At 37.0% G+C, this 20,965-nt stretch overlaps 1 protein-coding gene across 1 annotated transcript; it reads left to right on the forward strand.

The window, feature by feature from the left end:
• The first annotated feature begins 14,517 nt into the window (after positions 1-14,517).
• On the forward strand, positions 14,518-20,749 carry LOC104882971 (hydroxyproline O-arabinosyltransferase 1). Its single transcript, XM_010667410.4, has 8 exons — positions 14,518-15,083; positions 17,219-17,286; positions 17,418-17,619; positions 17,720-17,817; positions 17,900-17,969; positions 19,101-19,172; positions 19,310-19,423; positions 20,357-20,749. Exons 1-8 carry the CDS (start codon positions 14,658-14,660, stop codon positions 20,414-20,416), a joined length of 1,110 nt encoding a protein of 369 aa, XP_010665712.1. The 5' UTR covers positions 14,518-14,657; the 3' UTR covers positions 20,417-20,749.
• The last annotated feature ends 216 nt before the right edge of the window (positions 20,750-20,965 follow it).

Raw genomic sequence — 20,965 nt, forward strand, 5'->3', positions numbered from 1 at the left:
ATGTTCCAGCCCAAACTGAACCCGTTTATTAAACATGTTGAAAAATTCAACCTTGACCCAACTTATTTATAAACAGGTTACTCATAACCCATTTAACTCATTTACATATTATTACTATTAAAATTTTATTAAAATTTATTAGTTTTTAACAATAAATTCACATAAAAGTATGCATGACTAGATTTTCTTTCCCGTATTACAATTAGTATTTTTGAAATTTTCACCAGCTTTAACACAACTTTTTAGGAAATTTATATTTTTAATGGGTTAAACAGATCAAAGCAGGTTAATTTCGAGTTGAAAATATCAACTTTAACCTAACCCATTTAATTAAACGGGTAACTCATGTTAACTCATTCACTAAAATGGGTCAAAAAATTTAATCCAAACCCGTTTATTTCAAGTCAGGTTCAGATTTGATAAACGGTTAGTTTTTCACCGCCTTAGTCTCATATGCCCAAGACAACTGTGGTCGAATATGTAATGATTTTTTTAAAAATTTGTTAGCGTTTGGCGGCAGCAAAAACATCCCTCTTTACATCTTCATGTCTTGTTTTATAATAGAAGGTCAAATTTATTATTTAGTTTTTCAAAAATGGAACTAGCTAGGTTAACTGAATTTCTGTCTTATGAATTCCCATTGCATCGAGATCTACCCAGCAGCTACCCTAGCTCGACGACTTCTACTGCGATCGAAGTATCAACTATGACTTCTCGAGAGCATAACGGACCAACAATTAAATAGTATTTATATAGGGTTTTCCGGCAAGAAGTAGGTTATATGGTTGGTGTCCTACCTAATAACAGCAAAGCTAACATGCAAATGTACTTGATAAGACTCCCATCTCAAATTTAGAGTAGTGTCTGAATTTTGCTAAGTGGTGGCTTTTGGGACTTCTGGATCCCGTTACGTCTTATCCCATATGATCATTAATATTATCTTCGATCACGCATAATTAGTAGGATTATTGAAGAAAACTAACAGGGACCTAATTTGATCATGTATAGTTAGTAAGATTATTGAAGAAAATAAGAAGGGATCTAATTTGATCACGTATAATTAATAGGACTATTGAAGGAAATAAGAAGGGACCTAATTTGAAAATCTTTGATCATGCATGACTAGTACGCTCCCTTGGTTCTTTTTGTTATTCTATTTGAAAATCAAAGACCATTAATATTATCTTTGATCACGCATAATAAGTAGAATTATTGAAGGAAATAAGAAGGGACCTAATTTTTGTAGATAGATAAGTTGAAATCCCTTGCAAGGATTGAGACTTAATTATATTCCAAGATATACGAGATTGAAGGTGATACTAAAACCACTTGACTATCACATGTTACTTAGAAGGGTCCTAATTGAACATTATCAATCCTTATGATATAAAAAAACGTGCGTGTCGAAATAGTTTATTCAATGATTAATAACATAAATTTGACACACAATTGTGTCTATAACTTTAAATAACTTCATATCATTTTGAAAAAAATAAATCTAATTTAAGGCTATAGAATACTTAAGAAAGATAAATTAAGAAGTATACACCCTCTATATATACCTGTACCTGTTATCATGTCATTGTTATATAGCTTGATTATACTTTAAGGTCTGCACAAAAACACATGCTTGTCTAGGTTGATTCAAACTTTAAGGTCTACACAAAAACACACAACCACATACATTTGAGAAGATTGTGGCATTTTGGTTGATGAACTGTTGTTCTAACTGTAACAAACTCCTTGGATATCAGCATAACTTAAAAATTGATTATGCATGTTACCACATGATGCTAACAATCTCCTTGGTATCTTCATCACACCATTGATATATGGACTTTAAAATTGTGCTAAAATTATATAGTTCAACATTTATAATGGATGGAGACGCACATTCACGTTATTCGGGTAATAGTTCAATGTTAACAAACTATGGCATGCCAGCTTCCTGTTCTAGCAAACTTCTCGTAGGAGTAGATTATGTTTTAACTTTTAAGATCTCTTTCTTGCAAACACTAGCTTTTTTGGTTCAAAACAACTTTTTTATTTTTTGTGTGGGGAAAAATGCTCTAGTTGTAGAATATATTCAACTTGCTCCTTTCTTGAGCATAAGCTCATCCTTTCAATAAGTATACTCTACACTTGGACCTGTGTAATGGACATAATATCATAGCACGAACTTCCTTTGTTTATGTTAATTGCTATATGTGGAATTTTAAATTTCTTAACGCACAATTTGACCATAATATCTATAATGACCTATAAATAATAATTATAATTTAAAACTTAATATTTTGAAAGCATATCTATCAAGATGAATAGAATATAACAAACTCCCTCATAAATATCTTTCTCCTTAAGGTTTAATTGCAATATAGATGGTCGATAAGAAGATGAATAGAATATAACAAACTCCCTCATAAATATCTTTCTCCTTTGTTTATTCTATGTAAGAATGCGAAGATGAAGCTTAATATTAAGTGAAAAAATGTTAGTGAGAGAGAGAGAACACCACAAAAAAACCAATCCACCAGAACCAGCCCTCACGGCAGAAAAGAGTGAACTTCCACGCCGGCATCGCTCCGCGCCACCTCAGGTAAGGCTCAACCAAAATGTTTTGAATCAAGGAATCCCAGTCCCCCCTAAACCCCCTCCTAACCTGCCATTTAAATCCTTCGCCGCCGCAACCGTAAACCATGAAATCTCCCACCATCCTCGACCCATCTCTTTACCATATGCAACCCTTCCACCCCCTCCCAACTTCCTGGCAAATGGTCAGAATGTGTTTATTCCTCTCTCTAAAGAGGAATACGAAGACTTAAGTAAGCCATGGTGCATGGCTGTAATATGCAAAGTAATTGGTAAATCATTCTCGCGTGAATTCCTGCAGACCCAACTCTCGAAGTTATGGCAACTTTCTAAGGGGCAAGAATTAATTGCGTTAGGCAAAGGCTTCTACGCAGTTGACTGTAAATCGACCGAAAAATGCATGAAGATAATGAGTTCAGGGCCATGGATGCTTCAAGGGTACCATATCTGGACACAAAATTGGGAAGCGGGTTTTAGACCCTCTCAGGCCAAATTACAGAAGGGTATTGTTTGGGTCAACTTACCTGAATTACCCCTTGAATTTTACAAAAATGATCTACTTACAAAGATTGGAAATTCCATTGGGCAAACAATTAAAATAGACGCAAAATCACTAGAAGGTGGCAATAAAAGGTTCGCGAAATTATGCGTCCTAGTAGACACTGCAAACCAACCACCTAAAGGTGCATGGATTGGAAAGAGCTATCAAAGCTTAGATTATGATGAGGGCCATTGGTACTGTGGGTTTTGCAAAGTATTTGGACATGCTCATAATTCATGTCAAAAGCATCAAACAGCCATGGAAAAACCCAATAAAGAAAGTAACAAGGGTCAGTGGGTGACCATTGATGGGAAACAGAAAAGAAAAGAGGAAGAAGATGAAAGAAGGGTGGAAACCAAAAAGCCCCAGCGTCGCGCGTCCCAAGGGTGCTGGATTCCCAAAGTAAACCTTCCCAAAAAAGACGGCTTGGGTCAAATCATCAAAAAGCAACAGCAGGTGTCAAATAGTAAAATAGATGTTTCCCAAAAGCAAACAGAAAATGTCAACCAATTTGAAGCTCTAGAATTTCTGCAAGAAGATTTGGAGGATTGCTCAGAGTCCTTAACCCATCTGCAAACGAAACATGGCACACCTAGCCTAACACCTATTAAATCTGCTACACCCCCCACTCACCCTATAAACCTCTCACCTAATTATAAAACCAACCCATTCCCAGAAAATATAAACCAAACTCGAAAACAACCGGGAAAAACACAAACACCTCCCACTTCAAAAAATGATGGATCCCAACTGGTTAGAATTCGATCCCCAGTCCCCACCACCAATATCACCATCCTTAAGCCCCATAACTCTATCACCAGAATCACCCCCCCGCATTCACCGAATAAGGGGCGAGGCACCCGTGAACTTTGTGAGGCCAGCCTTGCCTCTACTCCCGGACACGTCTCCACTCTTTGTGGACTATATAGTGTCCAAGGGGGAGGAGGAGATAGTAGAACTACCCCTGACCGAAGTAAAGAAACTCATTCTGAACCCGAGAGAGGTCGACCAGAAGTACAAGGAGCTTCTCATGTATGTATCGGGAGCCGGGTTCTCTCCAGCTCACCTCCTGCAATTCCAAGACGTAGGTCATTTACCGGAAGTAGCCCAGACATTCCTGAAGTGGGTGCTCATGAGAGAGGGAGAAGTCGACGGAGAGGACAGAGAATTACTGCACAATCTCGGTCCTTGGTTGGACCCACAAATTCTGCTCCCCCACCACCGAAACAAAGTAATACTGAAGTTACACCCTCTATCGTTCAAAGCACGCAACAACACAAATGCACTAATGCTAGCAAATATCCTCCCAATGCTGAAACAAATGAAAATATGGGTGAATTGGGAAGAGGTAAAAGGCGGAAATGGCCTCCGGGAAGCCGAAGTGTATCTAAAACCGCTAAGGGATGTGGGTGTATCCGGAGACAGACGAAGCAGTAGTCCCATGGATAATGGAAGACAGCGAGGAGGTAAGGAGGCTCAAGAGGCAGCCACACCTTCCATATGACATGTCAATAGTCATGTGGAATGTTAGGGGGATTAGCCGCCCCTCCTTTAAACCAAATGCGCGCCTTATCATTCAAAACCATCATCCAGACCTTTTCATCCTTGTGGAAACCCAAGTTTCGCGCCAGAATACGGGATGCATGATTAACGACTTGGGATTTGATTCATCACATTTGGTTGAGCCAACCGGACGTGTGGGAGGTATTCTTCTCCTCTGGAAATCGGATAGAATTAAAATCCACATCCTAGGAAAAACTACCAAGGAGTGTATGCTCTGGTGGAGGTAAGTAATGCAATCTCCTTTGTACTTACAGCTATTTATGCAAGTCCTAAATTTCAATGTAGGAAAATGTTATGGGATGATCTTAATGATTTCGCGGCAGGGCTTAACCAACCATGGCTTCTAATGGGTGACTTTAATGAAGTCACAAACTCACTAGAAAAATTTGGGGGGCGGGCTGTGAATAGGAAAAGGGTGGATTTATTTGTGGAAACTATGCAAAATTGTAATCTCATAGATTTAGGATACCATGGCTCGAAATTTACGTGGAGTAATAAAAGGAAGTCTAACCCAATACTTGAACGACTTGACCGTGGTTGGGCTAATGATGCTTGGATAACCGCCTTCCCCAATGCCAACTTATGGCATCTCCCTCGAGTAACATCAGACCATTGTCCCATTTTGCTAAACCTAGATAAACCTCCTCCTAAATATGGGCCGAAACCCTTCAAATTTGAGCCTATGTGGCTCAAACACCCAACCTTCCATTCCACTTCTATTAGCATGGAAAAACGAGAGAGGAGGGATATAGGGGATAGACTTGAATGTGTTAAAGAGTCGCTAGTTCTATGGAATAGATCAACTTTTGGTGATGTTTTCTATAGGAAAAGAAGGGCTTTAAGTAGGTTAAAAGGTGTTCAGGAGGCTTTACATAGAAATCCTAGGTCTAACTTTCTCCAAAACCTTGAGCAGGAACTTGAAAATGAATTGATTGAGATTTTAGATCAAGAAGAGTGGCTATGGTTCATGAAAAGCAGATTAAACTGGATCACAGAGGGTGAAAGAAATACAACTTACTTTCATAAACATGTTGTTATACACCGTAGCACTAATAAAATAATGACCATTCGTAATGAGGTTGGGGAATCCCTGAATAACCCTCTCTTAATTGCTAATCATATTAGAAGTGCCTTCCTTAAACTCTATACAACTGAACACACTTATTGTCCTCGGATGGATTACCAGTCAGATCATTCGATTAGTGTAGCTATGGAACCGACCCTAGAGGAAATAGAACAAGCACTTTTTGCAATGAAAGCTACAAAAGCGCCTGGCCCAGATGGGTTCCACCCAATTTTCTTCCAAAGTAAATGGAGTCTAGTGAAAAAGGAAATCTGTGTAGATATCCAAAATTGGTTTAAAAATCAACAAGTCCCTGATACTTTGTGCCATGCTCTAATTTGTTTAATCCCAAAACAACCATGCCCTGAAACGGTGAGACATCTACGACCTATTAGCCTTTGTAACACCATTTACAAACTTGTTACTAAAATTATAGTTAATAGGCTCAAACCCCTTATCCCTCACTGGATCTCGATGAACCAAAATAGTTTCATAAAGGGTAGGGGACCTGAAGTAAACTTGGTAGTAGCTGCAGAAATACTTCACTCTATGAAAAAAAAGAAGGGAAAATGGGGGTGGTTTGCTCTAAAAGTTGACCTTGAAAAAGCTTATGATAGAATGGAGTGGGGTTTCATCAAAAAATGTCTTGAATTTCACAATCTTGATACCAATTCTGTCAACTTAATTATGGACTGTATTTCAAAAGCTTCATCGTCAGTTCTTGTTAATGGTCAAAAAACTGAAAATTTTTCACATTCTAGAGGCTTAAGACAAGGAGACCCAATGTCACCGTACATTTTCAATATATGCCTTGAGTATTTGACTTCCCTAATAAACCATGCTTGTGAGGGGAAGAAATGGACCCCCTTCTGGGTGGGGAAAGATAAAGTGCCTGTATCCCACTTATTATTCGCTGATGACCTACTTCTTTTTGGAAGAGTGGATGAACAAACAGCTTTCCAAGTTAGGGAAGTTCTTGAAAACTTTAGTAAAGAGTCGGGTCAAAAAATTAATGATACAAAGAGCCGCCTCATCTTCTCCCCGAACACACCTTTAGAAGTCAAAGAACTCTTCCAGGAAACAATAAGTGTAACAGAGTCATGTAATCTTGGGCTATACTTGGGGTTACCCATTTCACATAAACGTCCAAATAGGAGGGAAGTGCAATTCATAGTCGATAAAGTTCGCAAAAGGTTAGCCTCCTGGAAAGCAAACTTCCTCTCGAGGGCGGGGAGGTTAGTACTCATCTCCTCCACTCTTAACACAATACCCAATTATTACATGCAAGCAAATTTTCTACCCATGACTACCCTAGAGGACTTAGATAAGGCTTGTAATAATTTCCTATGGGGGGAAAAGGAGGGAAAGCAAAAACTACACCTAGTTTCCAAGGAATGCACGTTTCTACCTAAAAACAAAGGGGCCTAGGCATCAGAGACCATAAAACTCTAAATAAAATTCTCATGGCTAAGTTGGGGTGGCGGATGTGTCAAGGGCCACAAAACCTTGCAAAAGAGTGCATCACATCAAAATATATTCGGGAGAGAAGCATTACAAAATTTCAACATGGATCTCAAATTTGGCAAAGCATAGGGAAAGGTTGGGAGTTATTAGAAGATAGTTGTATTTGGAACCTAGGTGACGGAAAGGATGCTTCCTTTTGGCTAGATAATTGGTTAGGGAGTGGCACTGTAAGAAGCCTAATGCTAGGGCCGCTAAACAAAAATGAGAAGCACTTGTGTGTTAGGGAAGTATGGAACAATGGAGAGTGGAATGGGGGTAGGATATCATTCGATTTGCCACAGGAAATAATTGAAAGATTGAAAAGCTTGTGTTGGACCCCATCGAGTGAAAGAGATGCGCCCTTCTCATCTCTTGTTATGCAAAATATTTTTTCTTTAAAAAAAGCGTACAACCTAGCGATCTCTAAAAGAGCTGAAGCAAGTAATGACCTTTCTTGGATATGGCAAGGTAATTACCCCCCAAAATTAAAATTCTTCTTATGGCTGTGTTGGTTAGATAGGTTACCAACTAATAAAATGCTCTGGATTAGGAAAATTCGACCATCCCCAAAGTGTACTTTATGTCAAGTAGAAGAGGAAAGTGTCCTCCATATCCTTAGAGAGTGTAGTTATGCGAAGGAAGTATGGGATATAACTAATATAGAACTTAACCTACGTATGGGTCATGTAGAAGAGTGGATAGAGAAGAATACTCAAGCCCAGTTCATGTTTAGGAACATCCCCTGGCCTACTCTTTTTCCGTTTGTGTGCAATGAACTTTGGCTAGCAAGAAACAAAAAAATCTTCGAAGACAAACCCCTCCCAAGCCCAATACAGATCATTAAAAAAACGGTATTTCTCGCTCTTGAATTTATATCATCTGCCTCCACTACACAAAAATCACAGAAATCCCCCTCGGTTACTCCAAGCATCATACCCCATAGATGGAGTGCTCTATATGTTGATGCGTCTTTTGTAGGCTGCCAGTCCCTTGCAGGTATAGGAGGTTGGTTGTGTAACCATGATGATAAGTGGGTAGAGGGCTTCCAAAAACAAATATACGTAGCAGATGTATTAATGGCGGAGCTCATGGGTATCATGGAAGGGCTCTACATGGCAAAAACAAGCCGTGTGGATTATGTTTTACTTCACTCGGACAGCTCACAAGCTATAAAATTGCTCTCACAGGATATTATCCATAATGATCTATATTGCAATGTCTTGAAAAAATGTAGGGAATGTACTCGGGAGTTCAAGGATATCCAGTTCGTATTCGTGAGGCGTGAACTCAACAAAGTGGCGGACTATCTTGCGCGAGGGAGTAGGAAGCAGATGATGCCCCAGAACGTAGTTAGGATTTTTCCCCAAATCCCTAATGATTGTACGGAACTTATATTATCAGATCGATGTAGGCTTTCTAGCCAAAACTATGTTTAAGTTTTTATATTATGCCTGATTCACCTAAAAAAAAAAAAAAAGAAGTGTGAATAGTTTAAAAGTCCAAATATTGCTGATAAAATACAATATTTTAGGATATATTTTGTTCTTAGAATCTTACTATGGATAGGTTTCCTAATATTTGTATTATATCAAGAGTTAGTCTTGCGTAAACTTGGTTCACAATAATATTATTGTGGACCAAAATCACTTATTTAACATAGTGACTTTTATATATATATATAGTAATATTTTAAAATATTAAGTTAATTATACTATATAGTCAATATCTACCATAGTGACTGTTTTTTTATATTATAAAGTCACTCTTTTTTACATTAGTTTATCATAATGAAATTTTCACTTTGTGACATAGTAACCTTTTTTCACATAGTCAAACTTCACAATCTATACTTATTCATCTTTTATAGCTATTTTTTATATAAAGTGACTTTTTTTCCATAAATCACATGAATTAGTGTGGACCAAGTCCGTATTAATTTTTTGCTTCTATCAATTGCAATCTCTATGGAACAGGGAAAACCTATTTAATCTTACATGTGATTTAATTTATCGGTTCTTTTTAGATTAATTATTGAACAAAATCTTAATCATATAGAATCTCATACTTATTTAAAAAAGGGAGATAATCTCATCTAACATTATTTGCTCTTATTAGCAACATAACTTATCTCCCATACCCATGGATAAATTTTTTATTTCATGTGAGACATCTGCCAAACTACTGATGTCAAAACCAAAAAGATGTAGATAAGATGACGATTCTAAAACCCAGATAAAATTAAACCATTCAAAACAAAACAAAAAATAGCCAAGTAGCAAGTAGTAATATATACATCACATTTTTGCATAACTTTGTATTATCTCAGCAATAGTCATTTTCCATACATGTCATTATGCAACTTTATTTGGAGCTAGGTCGGCTCGAAATCGAATCAACGAGAGTCAAAGTGATACTACAGCTATTTATGTAATATATCCCCTTTTATATTACTCGTCAGCAAATTAAAGCATTTCACAATACAGCAAATAAAAATTTGAATTTGGACCAACTTACTTTTCACTTTATTTGCACACGTATATTACATGTAATATCCTTCGTTACACCAACATAAAGATATAAAGATAAGGTCATCTTTAGTACTTTACACGACACCGTTCTCTTACTGAAGAGTGAAGAGAGCTTAGCTAGCTGAAGTTGACTTGGCTGTGGGTCAGGGATGTGGCATTATCCATAATTCGTGTAAAGTTCAGGAAACACCTATATATACATCATCAATCGTCAATGTGAAGCGAACTTATATTGCACCATATGGAAGAAATGGTGTTGGTCACTTTATGAATGTAGCATGACTTTGACTGAAGTAATAGATACTCTTCAATTTAATAAAACAAAAAAACAAATGGCATAAAATATCTGAAAGAATATAATCTCTTGATTATTCTCATTATCATATTTAGGCTACGTAGCCAGCAAGATTCAGATACCACATTGGTCACATCTCGATACTCGGCCTCAGCAATAGACTAAAACAACATAAGCATGACGTTTAGCTGACCAAGAGAGTAAGTTATCACCAAGAAAAATACAGTAGCCAGATGTGGAACGGTGGGTATCTGAACACCTACTCCAATCAACATCAGCATGTAAGTAATGAGCTTGGAGATGGAAGAGGGATAGAGATGTAAACCATAGTCCAGAGTACCCTGTAAATAGTGCACTATGCGCTTAAGGGCATGCATGTGGGCATCGCGGGGATCATGCATATATAAACAAACATGTTGCACTACGTATGAAATGTTAGGCCTGGTGAAAGTGAGATAATGTAGAGCGCCAACAAGACTACGATATAGAGTAGCGCCAAGCATAGGGATCACTAGAGGCGGAACTCAATTTGGGCTTAGTATCCACCAGAGTAGAGGAGGGTTTGCAAGTAGATACCCTAGCCTGTTCAATGATCTCAATGGCATGCTTTCGCTGAGACAGGAAAAAACCACCCGAATGACGGGTAACAGCAATAACCAAGAAATAACTGAGAGCACCCAAATCTTTCGTAGCGAACTCATCGATGAGCTTAGAGATGATAGATTGTAGGGAGCATCGGAAGAAACTGTCAAAATAATATCATCAACATATAACAAGAAGTATGCCATAGAAACACCGTGACGATATATAAACAAGGAGTGACTAGAGGTGATGTGAGAGAAACCAATAGTAGAAAGATAATCTGCAAACCGTTGGTACCAAGCACGAGGTGCCTGCTTAAGACCATATAAAGACTTCTTTAACAGACACACATAGTCAGGATGAGTAGCATCTCTGTATCCCAAGGGCTGATACATATAAACAGTCTCTTTTAATTCTCCATGCAGAAACGCATTTTTAACATCCAACTGATGAATAGACCACTGCTTAGAGAGATCTAAGTTGAGAACAGTCCGAATAGTAGCCGGTTTGACAACGGGACTAAAAGTCCACGCCAACCTGCTGAGTTTTGCCATCACCTACAAGACGGGCCTTATGCCGCTCAAAAGAACCATAAAAAAGTTTTCTTTATGAGCGAAAATCCATATAAAACAAATCACATTAACACCAGGGGGTGGGGTACTAACTCCCAAATCTTATTTCAATAAGAGCATTATACTCAGCCTCCATTGCTAACTTCCAATTAGGGTCACGCAAAGCCAACACTGGGTTACGGGGTAAAGGAGAACGGGTGGTGGTGTAGAAGAGATTAAATGTGCGTTTGGGCTTAACAATACCGCACTGACTCCAGGTAAGTAGGCCACGGGTAGGCTGGGTAGGGGGAGGTAGCGGAGTAATAGAAGGCATTGGGCTGGGCGGGTAAATGAGAGGCAGGGGCAGGGCCGATTAATGGGACAGGAGAGATGAGGGGTCCAGGCTGGGCCTGGCTAACGCGGACCACGACAGGGGGAGGTGAGGCTGGGCCTGGGAGGGAGGAAGTGGATGGGACCAGCGAAGGAAGGGAAAGGCGGATGTTTAAGGAGGGCTGGACAGGAGGAGGGATATGGGTGGGATCCAGGCGGCCCAGTAGGTGATGCGAGGTTAATGAGAGCAGGAGCAGGTTGGGCCAGTTGATGGAGCACATAGGGAGATATGCCCTCATCTCAGAAGTCATATGTGGTGGATTATGATTTAGGAATAGAGGCAAAGGAAATTGACTCTCATCAAATATGACATGGTAACTTATTACGTGATGAAATATCATAGCACTTATATCCCCGATGATTAGAGGGGTACCCCAAAAAATCACATGGTGTAGAATGAGGTTGATGCTTATTAATGGTAGTAGAAGGGAAGAGGGGATAGCACAAACACCCAAAACCCCAAAGATAATAATATAGAGGATCGCGATTATAAAGAATTTTGGGTGGAGTGTAGTAGTCTAATAGTTTGTTAGGATGGATGTTAAGAAGGTAAGTGGCCATGGCCAAGGCATGCTGCCAAAATGAAGGAGGTAAAGAAGCATGAACCATAAGAGTTCGAATGATATTATTAATGGTACAAATTTTTCGTTCGGCTTTGCCATTTTGAGAAGTGGTATGGGGACACGAGAACCGGAAAGAAAGACCATTAATTTTACAGAAATTCTTGAAATGGGCCATTATCAAACTCTTTACCATTGTCACATTGGATATTTTTAATTTTGCGATCAACTTGAGTGTGAATGAAAGCGTGCGTGGAAGTTAAGAAAGGTGGAGAAAACATCAGATTTCTTGGATAGAGGAAAAGTCCACAGATAGTTAGAAAAATCATCCAATAACACAAGATAATAATGTTGTCCCGAAGAACTTAACACAGGGGAAGTCCATAAATCACTATGAATATAATCCCTTGATTATTCTCATTATCATAATTAGGTTATATACATAAGACTAAGAGTCAGTCTAGGCTATAAACAAGAAAGCCAATATACAGTTACCTAAATACAAGGATTACATAACATTTACATATATTCTAACAATATCCAACCTTTCATTCATCTATACAAAATACTTATGACTTTGAATTATTTTTAAATAATTTTAAGTTTTTTGATTATCTTTTTAGATGATCCTGTTATGTTTAAGAGAGGGAGAAAATAATAAGAGTTAATAATATTAGAAATATTACAGATAATAAAATATAATAATATCTTTAGGATATATTAATATCTTAGGAATATTTTCAGTAAGCATTTGATTAGAAGTATTAGGAGTAGACCAAAAATTAATTAAGAAAGACAAGAAAAATAAAAGTTTAGACTATATGAAAAGATCCCACCAAAACTTAGGAATAATAATGAACGAATCGAAATTTGAAATTATTTTGAGAAGATAAATGAAAGTTGAAATTATTCATTTCAAAATTTTGTAACTAGAACAATACGCTTTTAGAGTATTTGTGCGCTTGGACTATCATGTTCGCCGAAGTATAAGTTTAACCATTTATATATATTTTAATATCTATTATTAGAGTTTATGAAGTGTTAACATCAAAAACCATCTATATATATGCAATTCGACTTTTTTTTTTTCTTTTTTAATAAGTAATTACAGACAGATTTCACAGGCCCGTTCTATGAGCGCAAACTTTTGATGACATCTTACCTAAGCCCAGTTGGTAGAATACCTTGCACGAATTGAAGAATGAAGGTCCAATCTAGCGGATTTCTGAGGATGGAATTGGACCATCATCATTATTTTCTATAACCCAATATTAAGGTAGTTCATCTCTCTACATGTTGGCCCAATATTAATGAATTTTATTATCAGAGTTAGGCTCGGCCCAATGTTGGTCCAATATGGCATGAGCTGGCTACTGACCCAGCACGAGAGGCCTGGTAGTGGACCGGTCACGAATATCATTTTTAAGATCTCTCACAATCACAATAGGATGGCCCACTTATTCTCAACTAAAGAAGACTAGGAGGCCCACCAATAGTGGCGAATTTGTCAATATTTTAGTGGGTACAATTCTCCAATCCAAAAGAAAAATACAATTTTTCATAATTTATAAAAATAAACTACTAATACTAAATATCAAAATTTAAGTGGAGTCCAATAAATACACAACTTTGTTAGTCGCCGACATAAAACAAGGACCTTTTTTGAAAAATCTAACACGGACTCTACACGACATGATTGTTTTTTATGACCTAGTTCAGCATAGCACAACTCAAGTTTTTCTGGCTCGACATGTCGCTTGGCACCGCATAGTCCATGCCAATTTCTAATTTCAAATGCACCATTTTTCTTAGTAAAATTCTATTGTAGCTTAGAGAAGTAACAATGATTTCAATATGAAGTATACAACAAGTACTAGTCTACTAGAGATATTTCTCATCCTATTTTTTCAAGTCTTGACCAACCCGTAAAATAAAAAAAGTCTTGATCAAGGTGTCAATACAAATTTCAGTACGAGACAAATGTATTTCTTTTTTTCACTTCCCCCATTTTCTTTTACTTGCAACACCTTTTTAAAAGGAAAATAATTAATTACTTGTCATATTTTCTACTTTTGCTTTTTCTTTCTCTATCTCTTTCCAATCACATGAGCCCCTTTTTTTTTTCCTCTTTACTCCTCTCTTACCCAAATTTTGGATTGGAATTGATGAAAAAAAATGCATATAAAAAAAACGAAAGAAGTATATAAAGATAAACTTTTATAGCGAATATAACCTTTTTTTTTCTTATTTCTTTAGTAGTAAATTTATCTAACACATTTTTGAGGGAAAGATTATATAACTCGATTTATTAAAAAAAAAAAAAGAGAATTAGATATAGTTTAGGTAGATTTGAAACTTTCGATGTCCAAAAAAAATCCAATTTTCCTTCTTAACAAAATTAGAGAGAGAATGCACAAAGAGAGAAGAAAGAGGCATCGTCAACCTCTACCAACTCTTTCTTCCCCAAAATTTCCACTCAGAAAATCAAAATCATGGGTGGTTTTGGAACTTTCTTCAAAACCCTACTAATTACATTCTCAGCAGCTTTAATCACTTACAATGTCATAATCTCTGCAAATGTGCCATTAAAGCTCGATTTCCCAGGTCCCAAAAACCCTTTTTCTTCATCATCTTTACTCTATTCTTCAGTTGACCCAGTTATCAAACTTCCTAATAATAGAAAATCTAATCTGGGTTCATCTCAAAAAAGGTTATTTCACACTGCTGTTACTGCTTCAGATTCTGTGTATAATACTTGGCAATGTAGAGTGATGTATTATTGGTTTAAGAAGTTTCAAAATCAACCTGGTTCTGAAATGGGTGGGTTTACCCGGATTTTGCATTCGGGTAAACCGGATAAGCATATGGATGAGATCCCTACTTTTGTTGCTCAGCCTCTTCCTGCTGGGATGGATCAGGTGATTCATTGTTTTATTTTTCATGTTTTACTCTCAAGTTTTCATCTTTTTATGTTTAATGTTAATGGTGGATCTTGCATTGATTATGGGTTAGTTTATTTTTTACAGTATCTTGATGTTTGATGGGGTTTTCTTTTGAATTAGAAATGTTGTTAGTTTGATTTTACTAGTTTGAAGTTCAACATTGTAGGTTTATGTTGATATTGGAATGTTCATAGATGGTTATGATGGTGGATAGCAGTTGGGTTCTGGATCTTTCAAATTTGTGTGATTGCAACAGCCTTTACCTACTAGTAAAATTGATTGATCAATGTACTACTAGTAGGTAAAATTGATTGATAAATTAACCAAGTATGTTCATGGATAAAATTGATGAAAGTTGTCGATTGTGTTGACGGTATTCTATCTAAGCTAGGAACCTTCCAAGATTATAAGAGGATCTGGGTAATTATAGCATGTACTTGGGTGATCAAGCTAGGAATTAGTTCTATACTATTCTTTTTCTTTGTAGTCTTGTAAGTGTGGTGCAGCTGTAGTTGTGGAGTAATTGGCTACAAGTGAAAGTAATTTCAATTACTAACTAGCCGAGTAAAATTTTACTTGACATGGCAAAGTATAGGATTGGTTGGAATAGTTGGCAGAAGATGAAATGACCTTTTACGAGTAATGCTTTATAGTTCAAGTGGAATCTGTGAAGTGGTTTGCGTTTTGTTGGATGTATTGCCTAAGTTTGTGGAGGTTGGATAATATATAGGAACAATTAGGGGTGTTGGGTTCAAGATATGAAATGGAAAGGGAATAGAAACAAATAGAGGAGGGAAATGGTAACCAAATTGACTACTTTTATTGGGTGTTTGGTTCAGGTCATGGAATGAAAAGGGAATTGTAACCATTACCACAATGTAATGGTATTTGTTACTTGAGGGGGAAGGAGGGAAAGGTAACTAATTGAGTGAGTTCATTATCACCAAGTAATGGTAATGGATTGACGAGGAACCAATAATTGATTTTCCGTTTTTTGGAGCCAAAAAATAATGAACCAAACGTGGATATACTCAGCACAATATATATCTGTTGTTAATCTACTATACCACAGGCATGATTAGATAGAAAATGTGACATATCATTTCTATCGTGGAGTTTTCTAATATATAGGGATTATTCAATTGATAGGTAACTTATTAGAGTATCTCTAAGAATTAGGACAAGAATCCTAAATATTATGGAAGGCTGGAAGCACATTAGTAGCTAAACAGCTTCAATCCCATTTGTAAGCTATTACATTTATATCAAACACTGCCAAAGGTGTAAGACATTCAGTTTCCTCTGTTCTGTAGGGTCTAACTTATTATGGGCACAATTCGTTGATGGATATTCAACTGTATGGACGAGAAAAAGTGCTCGTAGGAACAACTTTCTGAAAAGAAGAGTGGCTGGATTGAGGATCTTAATTAGAAGAGTTGCATGCTGAGACTGTGAGACATTCAGATTCTTGCTTTGTTGATGTGACCTGCGAGATGGAATCTACAGGATGATGGATGGCATTTCATAGTGCTGATTAATGAGAGTCTTATGTGATTAAGGCTAGCACGGCTTGATGGCTGTAGAGATCGTAGTTTGCTAGATTTTAAAGATGGTATCTTGGAAAGTTGAGAGCTAATATGATACAGATTCGAAAAATATGTATGGGATGCTGCTCTCTATGTGAAAATAGTGGAAAATATGCATGTAGCTGCATCCCAGCAATTGGCTGCTGGCTTGAATATATATGGTGGTGCCACCAATGTGCAGGTGCAGCTTCTTTTATACATTTGGATATGTTACTTCAAATTTGTTTAGAATACAATAACATACGTGTTTTAGTAGCTAGGTAATGAGTGTGGAGTGTCTATAAGAAGTTTGAGCAGAGGAGCCATTTCTTGTCATATAACTGGACAGAAGTTTGATAAGAAAGAGGAAGTCAGTCTTCTTCATGTAATATGTAAATATCATATACACTAGGAGAATATTTTGTTTGCTCAAGTTGTGTCGTTAATATTTTGTGATATGTTATGCTACTCATTTTGTTCTTGAAATTCTCATTTTAGTGGCCCTTCCATCCCTTTTGTTGTTATTCATATCTATTGAATATGTAGGGCTACATAGTTCTCAACAGACCTTGGGCATTTGTGCAATGGCTTGAGCAAGCAGACATCAAAGAAGAGTATGAATACCTGTCACTATAAGATTGTCTCAGTATCTCCCCTCAATTTTCCCCTTTCTTCCCTAAACTCAGAAGTTAGGTGAAAATTTGATTCCCATTTCTTTTTAAAGATGATCATCACTGTAATGCAGTTACATATTGATGGCGGAGCCAGATCACATCATTGTGAAGCCTATACCTAATTTATCTCGTGATGGGCAAGGAGCTGCTTTTCCATTCTTTTATATCGAACCTAAGAAATATGAATCAGCACTCCGGAAGTTTTTCCCCGAGAGTAAGGGACCAATAACACAGATTGATCCCATTGGCAATTCTCCTGTCATTCTTGCAAAGGTAACTAGTTCATTCTGGACTTTCCTTCCATGTTACGTTTGATATTTGTGGCCTATCAATCATCATCATCTTCTTCTCTTGCTCTTTCCACTCTTTACAGGAGTCTCTTCAGAAGATAGCCCCCTCTTGGATGAACATTTCATTGGGAATGAAGCAGAATCCTGAAACTGACAAGGCTTTTGGCTGGGTTCTTGAGATGTAAGCTTCTCTAAGTAGGTTGACTAATTTGTTTACTATATATCATAGATTTTGTTACTCATTGCCTATTATGGATATGCAGGTATGCTTATGCTGTGGCGTCTGCCTTGCATGGTGTAAAGAACATCTTGTATAAGGATTTTATGATTCAGGTTTAGTCTATTGCTTCAACCTTTTTTTCTTTTACCAGATGGTGAATAGCTTCTATTTAATGGTTGGGTGTGATGGAAGTCATCACTTTCCCCATGTTTTGCTCACTACATCACCAATACTTTCTCTGTTTCTCGAAAGTAGCTACACTTCTCTTTTTACAAGAACCATGGAAACGGGATTTGTTGTGTGAAAAATGAAAAAGATGGGTCAAGGAGAGAGAAATAATTAAGAAGATGTCAGTAATAAAGTAAAATTTTATGGTAAGCCTTATGCCCCAAAACAAGAAAAAAGAAGTGAGTAAATTATTGTGAAACATACTAAAAGGGAGAGTGAGTTTATTCTGTGAAACAGAGGGAGTACACAACAACAATGCAACAAAGCCAAAACTCAATCAATAGGAGGGTGTTGGCTGCACGAGTCAAGATCTAATCTCTGGTGGTCTTCCACATAGATCCTCTGCCTCCATTGCCTTATCTCAAGTACTATATGCTTATGCAAACCTAAATATTTCATATCATTCTTAACACTCGTTATCCAACTTATCATTGGTATCCTTGAACTTCTTCTAAAATCTTTGATATATAATAATACCTGATACAGTATAGTGTCCCTCCAACCCTTGAGAAAAGGGTCTCCTAATTCATACTATCTCTTTTAATTTGTCTCATTGTCCTCTTTGGTTATCAAATGCATATTCAGCCAGTCTTCCTCTTTTGCCGCTATACTAACATGAAATTGGTTAATGCTCACCATCGTATAAAGGCAACGAGGACAATCTCCTTGGGGCGAAGGGAGTAGTATTTTTGATAGGATGATTGTATAAAATCTTAAAGAAGCCCGAGTGTGGTCTGGTGAATACGTTAATATACCATCGAATAGTCTCCATCTTGTCGCTGTTGAGGACAAAAAAGTACACTAAAAGAAAAACCTGTCCCCGAATATTTCAGAAAAAGTATACCAAGAGAAAAACCTTTTGGATTGTCCAAACATTTGATGATCTTGCATGTGCCTGCCATGTTGCTCATATCTATATGTGTCTGTTTCTGTTTGGCTAGACAAAAGCTGGTGAATTTGATAGTGCATTCTGCTGAAGTCATTACAGTTATTGTTTCTGTTTTGATGTAAACCAGCCTCCATGGGACACAGAAGTAGGCGAGAAATATATCATACATTACACTTACGGATGTGACTATGATATGAAGGTATAATCCCCCCCCCCCCCCTCCCCTCAAAAAAAAAAAACTGTTCTCTGCACAATTTTGCATATCTTTGCTTGTATGCATGCAATTTTTCAAAAGCATTCTTGAATTGCTTTTAAATTTTCTAGCCTATTATGCAGGGTAAGCTAACATACGGAAAAATTGGAGAATGGAGATTTGACAAAAGATCTTATGACAAGGTTCCACCTCCAAGAAATTTGACACTACCGCCACCTGGTGTTTCTAAAAGTGTGGTATGGTTTTCTCAACTTGTACTTTGTAGCATTGAGGTTGTCTTTGATGCTCTACATCCTTCTCATAATTTCTACCTTTGTACCACAATCTTCTTTGAACTATCACATTCATAAAAAATTCTTTAGCCTCTTGGATCTGCTAAATCTGAGGTTAAGTTAACTAGTGAATATATCATCCTTCTCATAACTTGAGGTTAAGTTAAAATATATTAAGTACATTGTCCTTTCATATCTCTGTCTTACTATCAGATGTATGGGAAGGATAATTTGACGAATTTGCTTGGACTATGAAGGGTCAATCTAAAGAAGTAGAACCCTAAATAATATGATCACTAGGTTAGTAAATTAATACTCTTTTTGGCATGAACATGAAGGAAGATAGGCGAGACTAGTAATAGGAAGCTAGTACACGAGCATTGAACGAGTAGAGGCGATTACCCTTTTCTTGAGTTGAGTTTCAAGTTTAATTTCTGATTAAGAGCTTAGCTCGTGTGATGAATGCACACAACCATTGTGCAGTAAGGGACATTAACTTGGTGGAGCAAAGAAGTTTCATTTTGTTTATGTGAGGATGAAAAGCAATATTATGATCCAGTTGGCACACCTTACGAAAAATTTGGGGGGGGGGGGAGCTTGGTGAATAGAGTAAGAAAAAAAAAAGGTGGTCTTATTAGTGAGGTGAAAAATCATGAAGAAGTAATAAACTCATATCATCTTACGCTGATAAGTACATTTCATTTCTTAGTCAACTAGTGAATCTACTACTGAAAAAAAAAATCATCTAATGGATCAAGCAATCTGCTAACTACATTTATTTGCATTGCCATTTCATTTTGTAGTGTTTAGTTTTCGTTGTGTACTCTAAAAGATTTGTAAAGCATACTAGTACTCTTTAAAGTGCTCATCCCCTTACAATTTAATTGCCAATGCCAGGTGACGCTTGTGAAAATGGTGAATGAGGCAACAGCAAACATACCTAACTGGGAGTCATAAGGAACAAGACTTGCTCTGGTACTGTGATAACATTGTAGTGCTTCAGATAACTTCTCTGTTTGATACAACATAGATCCAAATATACAGAATCAAGAAAATCTTTGATACTAAAGAATTGTCTGTATCTGCATTCCTTTCATCTACCCCAACCCCCATAACTTTATGCTGTCGAGCAGTCGAGCTACAACATTTTGAGTAAGAGGTATTACCGTATTAGTGCATAGGTTTAGTTGTAAAAACTGTCTGAAAATGTTTGGTAGAGTTTTGTGTGAATATAGCACATTTCTTGTGCAAATCCACCTTGAATTATATTCTAGATTCTCTTAATTTTTTTTTTTTTTTCTTTTGACGATTGTTTTTGAACCCAGCTTTGACTATAGTTTTGAGATATCCTGTTTGTCATTTTTAACAGCTAGCATAAGCACAATAGTTGTCATTTTGTATATTGTGATGTTCCTTATCAGTTGGAGATATGGATGATAATTTAATTTAGTACTTGGTCATCGGCGAATTCACCGAATTGTACGTTTATAACAAGATCCTAGGTTC

This window comes from Beta vulgaris, chromosome 2 (assembly GCF_026745355.1).
Source record: "Beta vulgaris subsp. vulgaris cultivar EL10 chromosome 2, EL10.2, whole genome shotgun sequence".
Classification (NCBI taxonomy): domain Eukaryota; kingdom Viridiplantae; phylum Streptophyta; class Magnoliopsida; order Caryophyllales; family Amaranthaceae; genus Beta; species Beta vulgaris.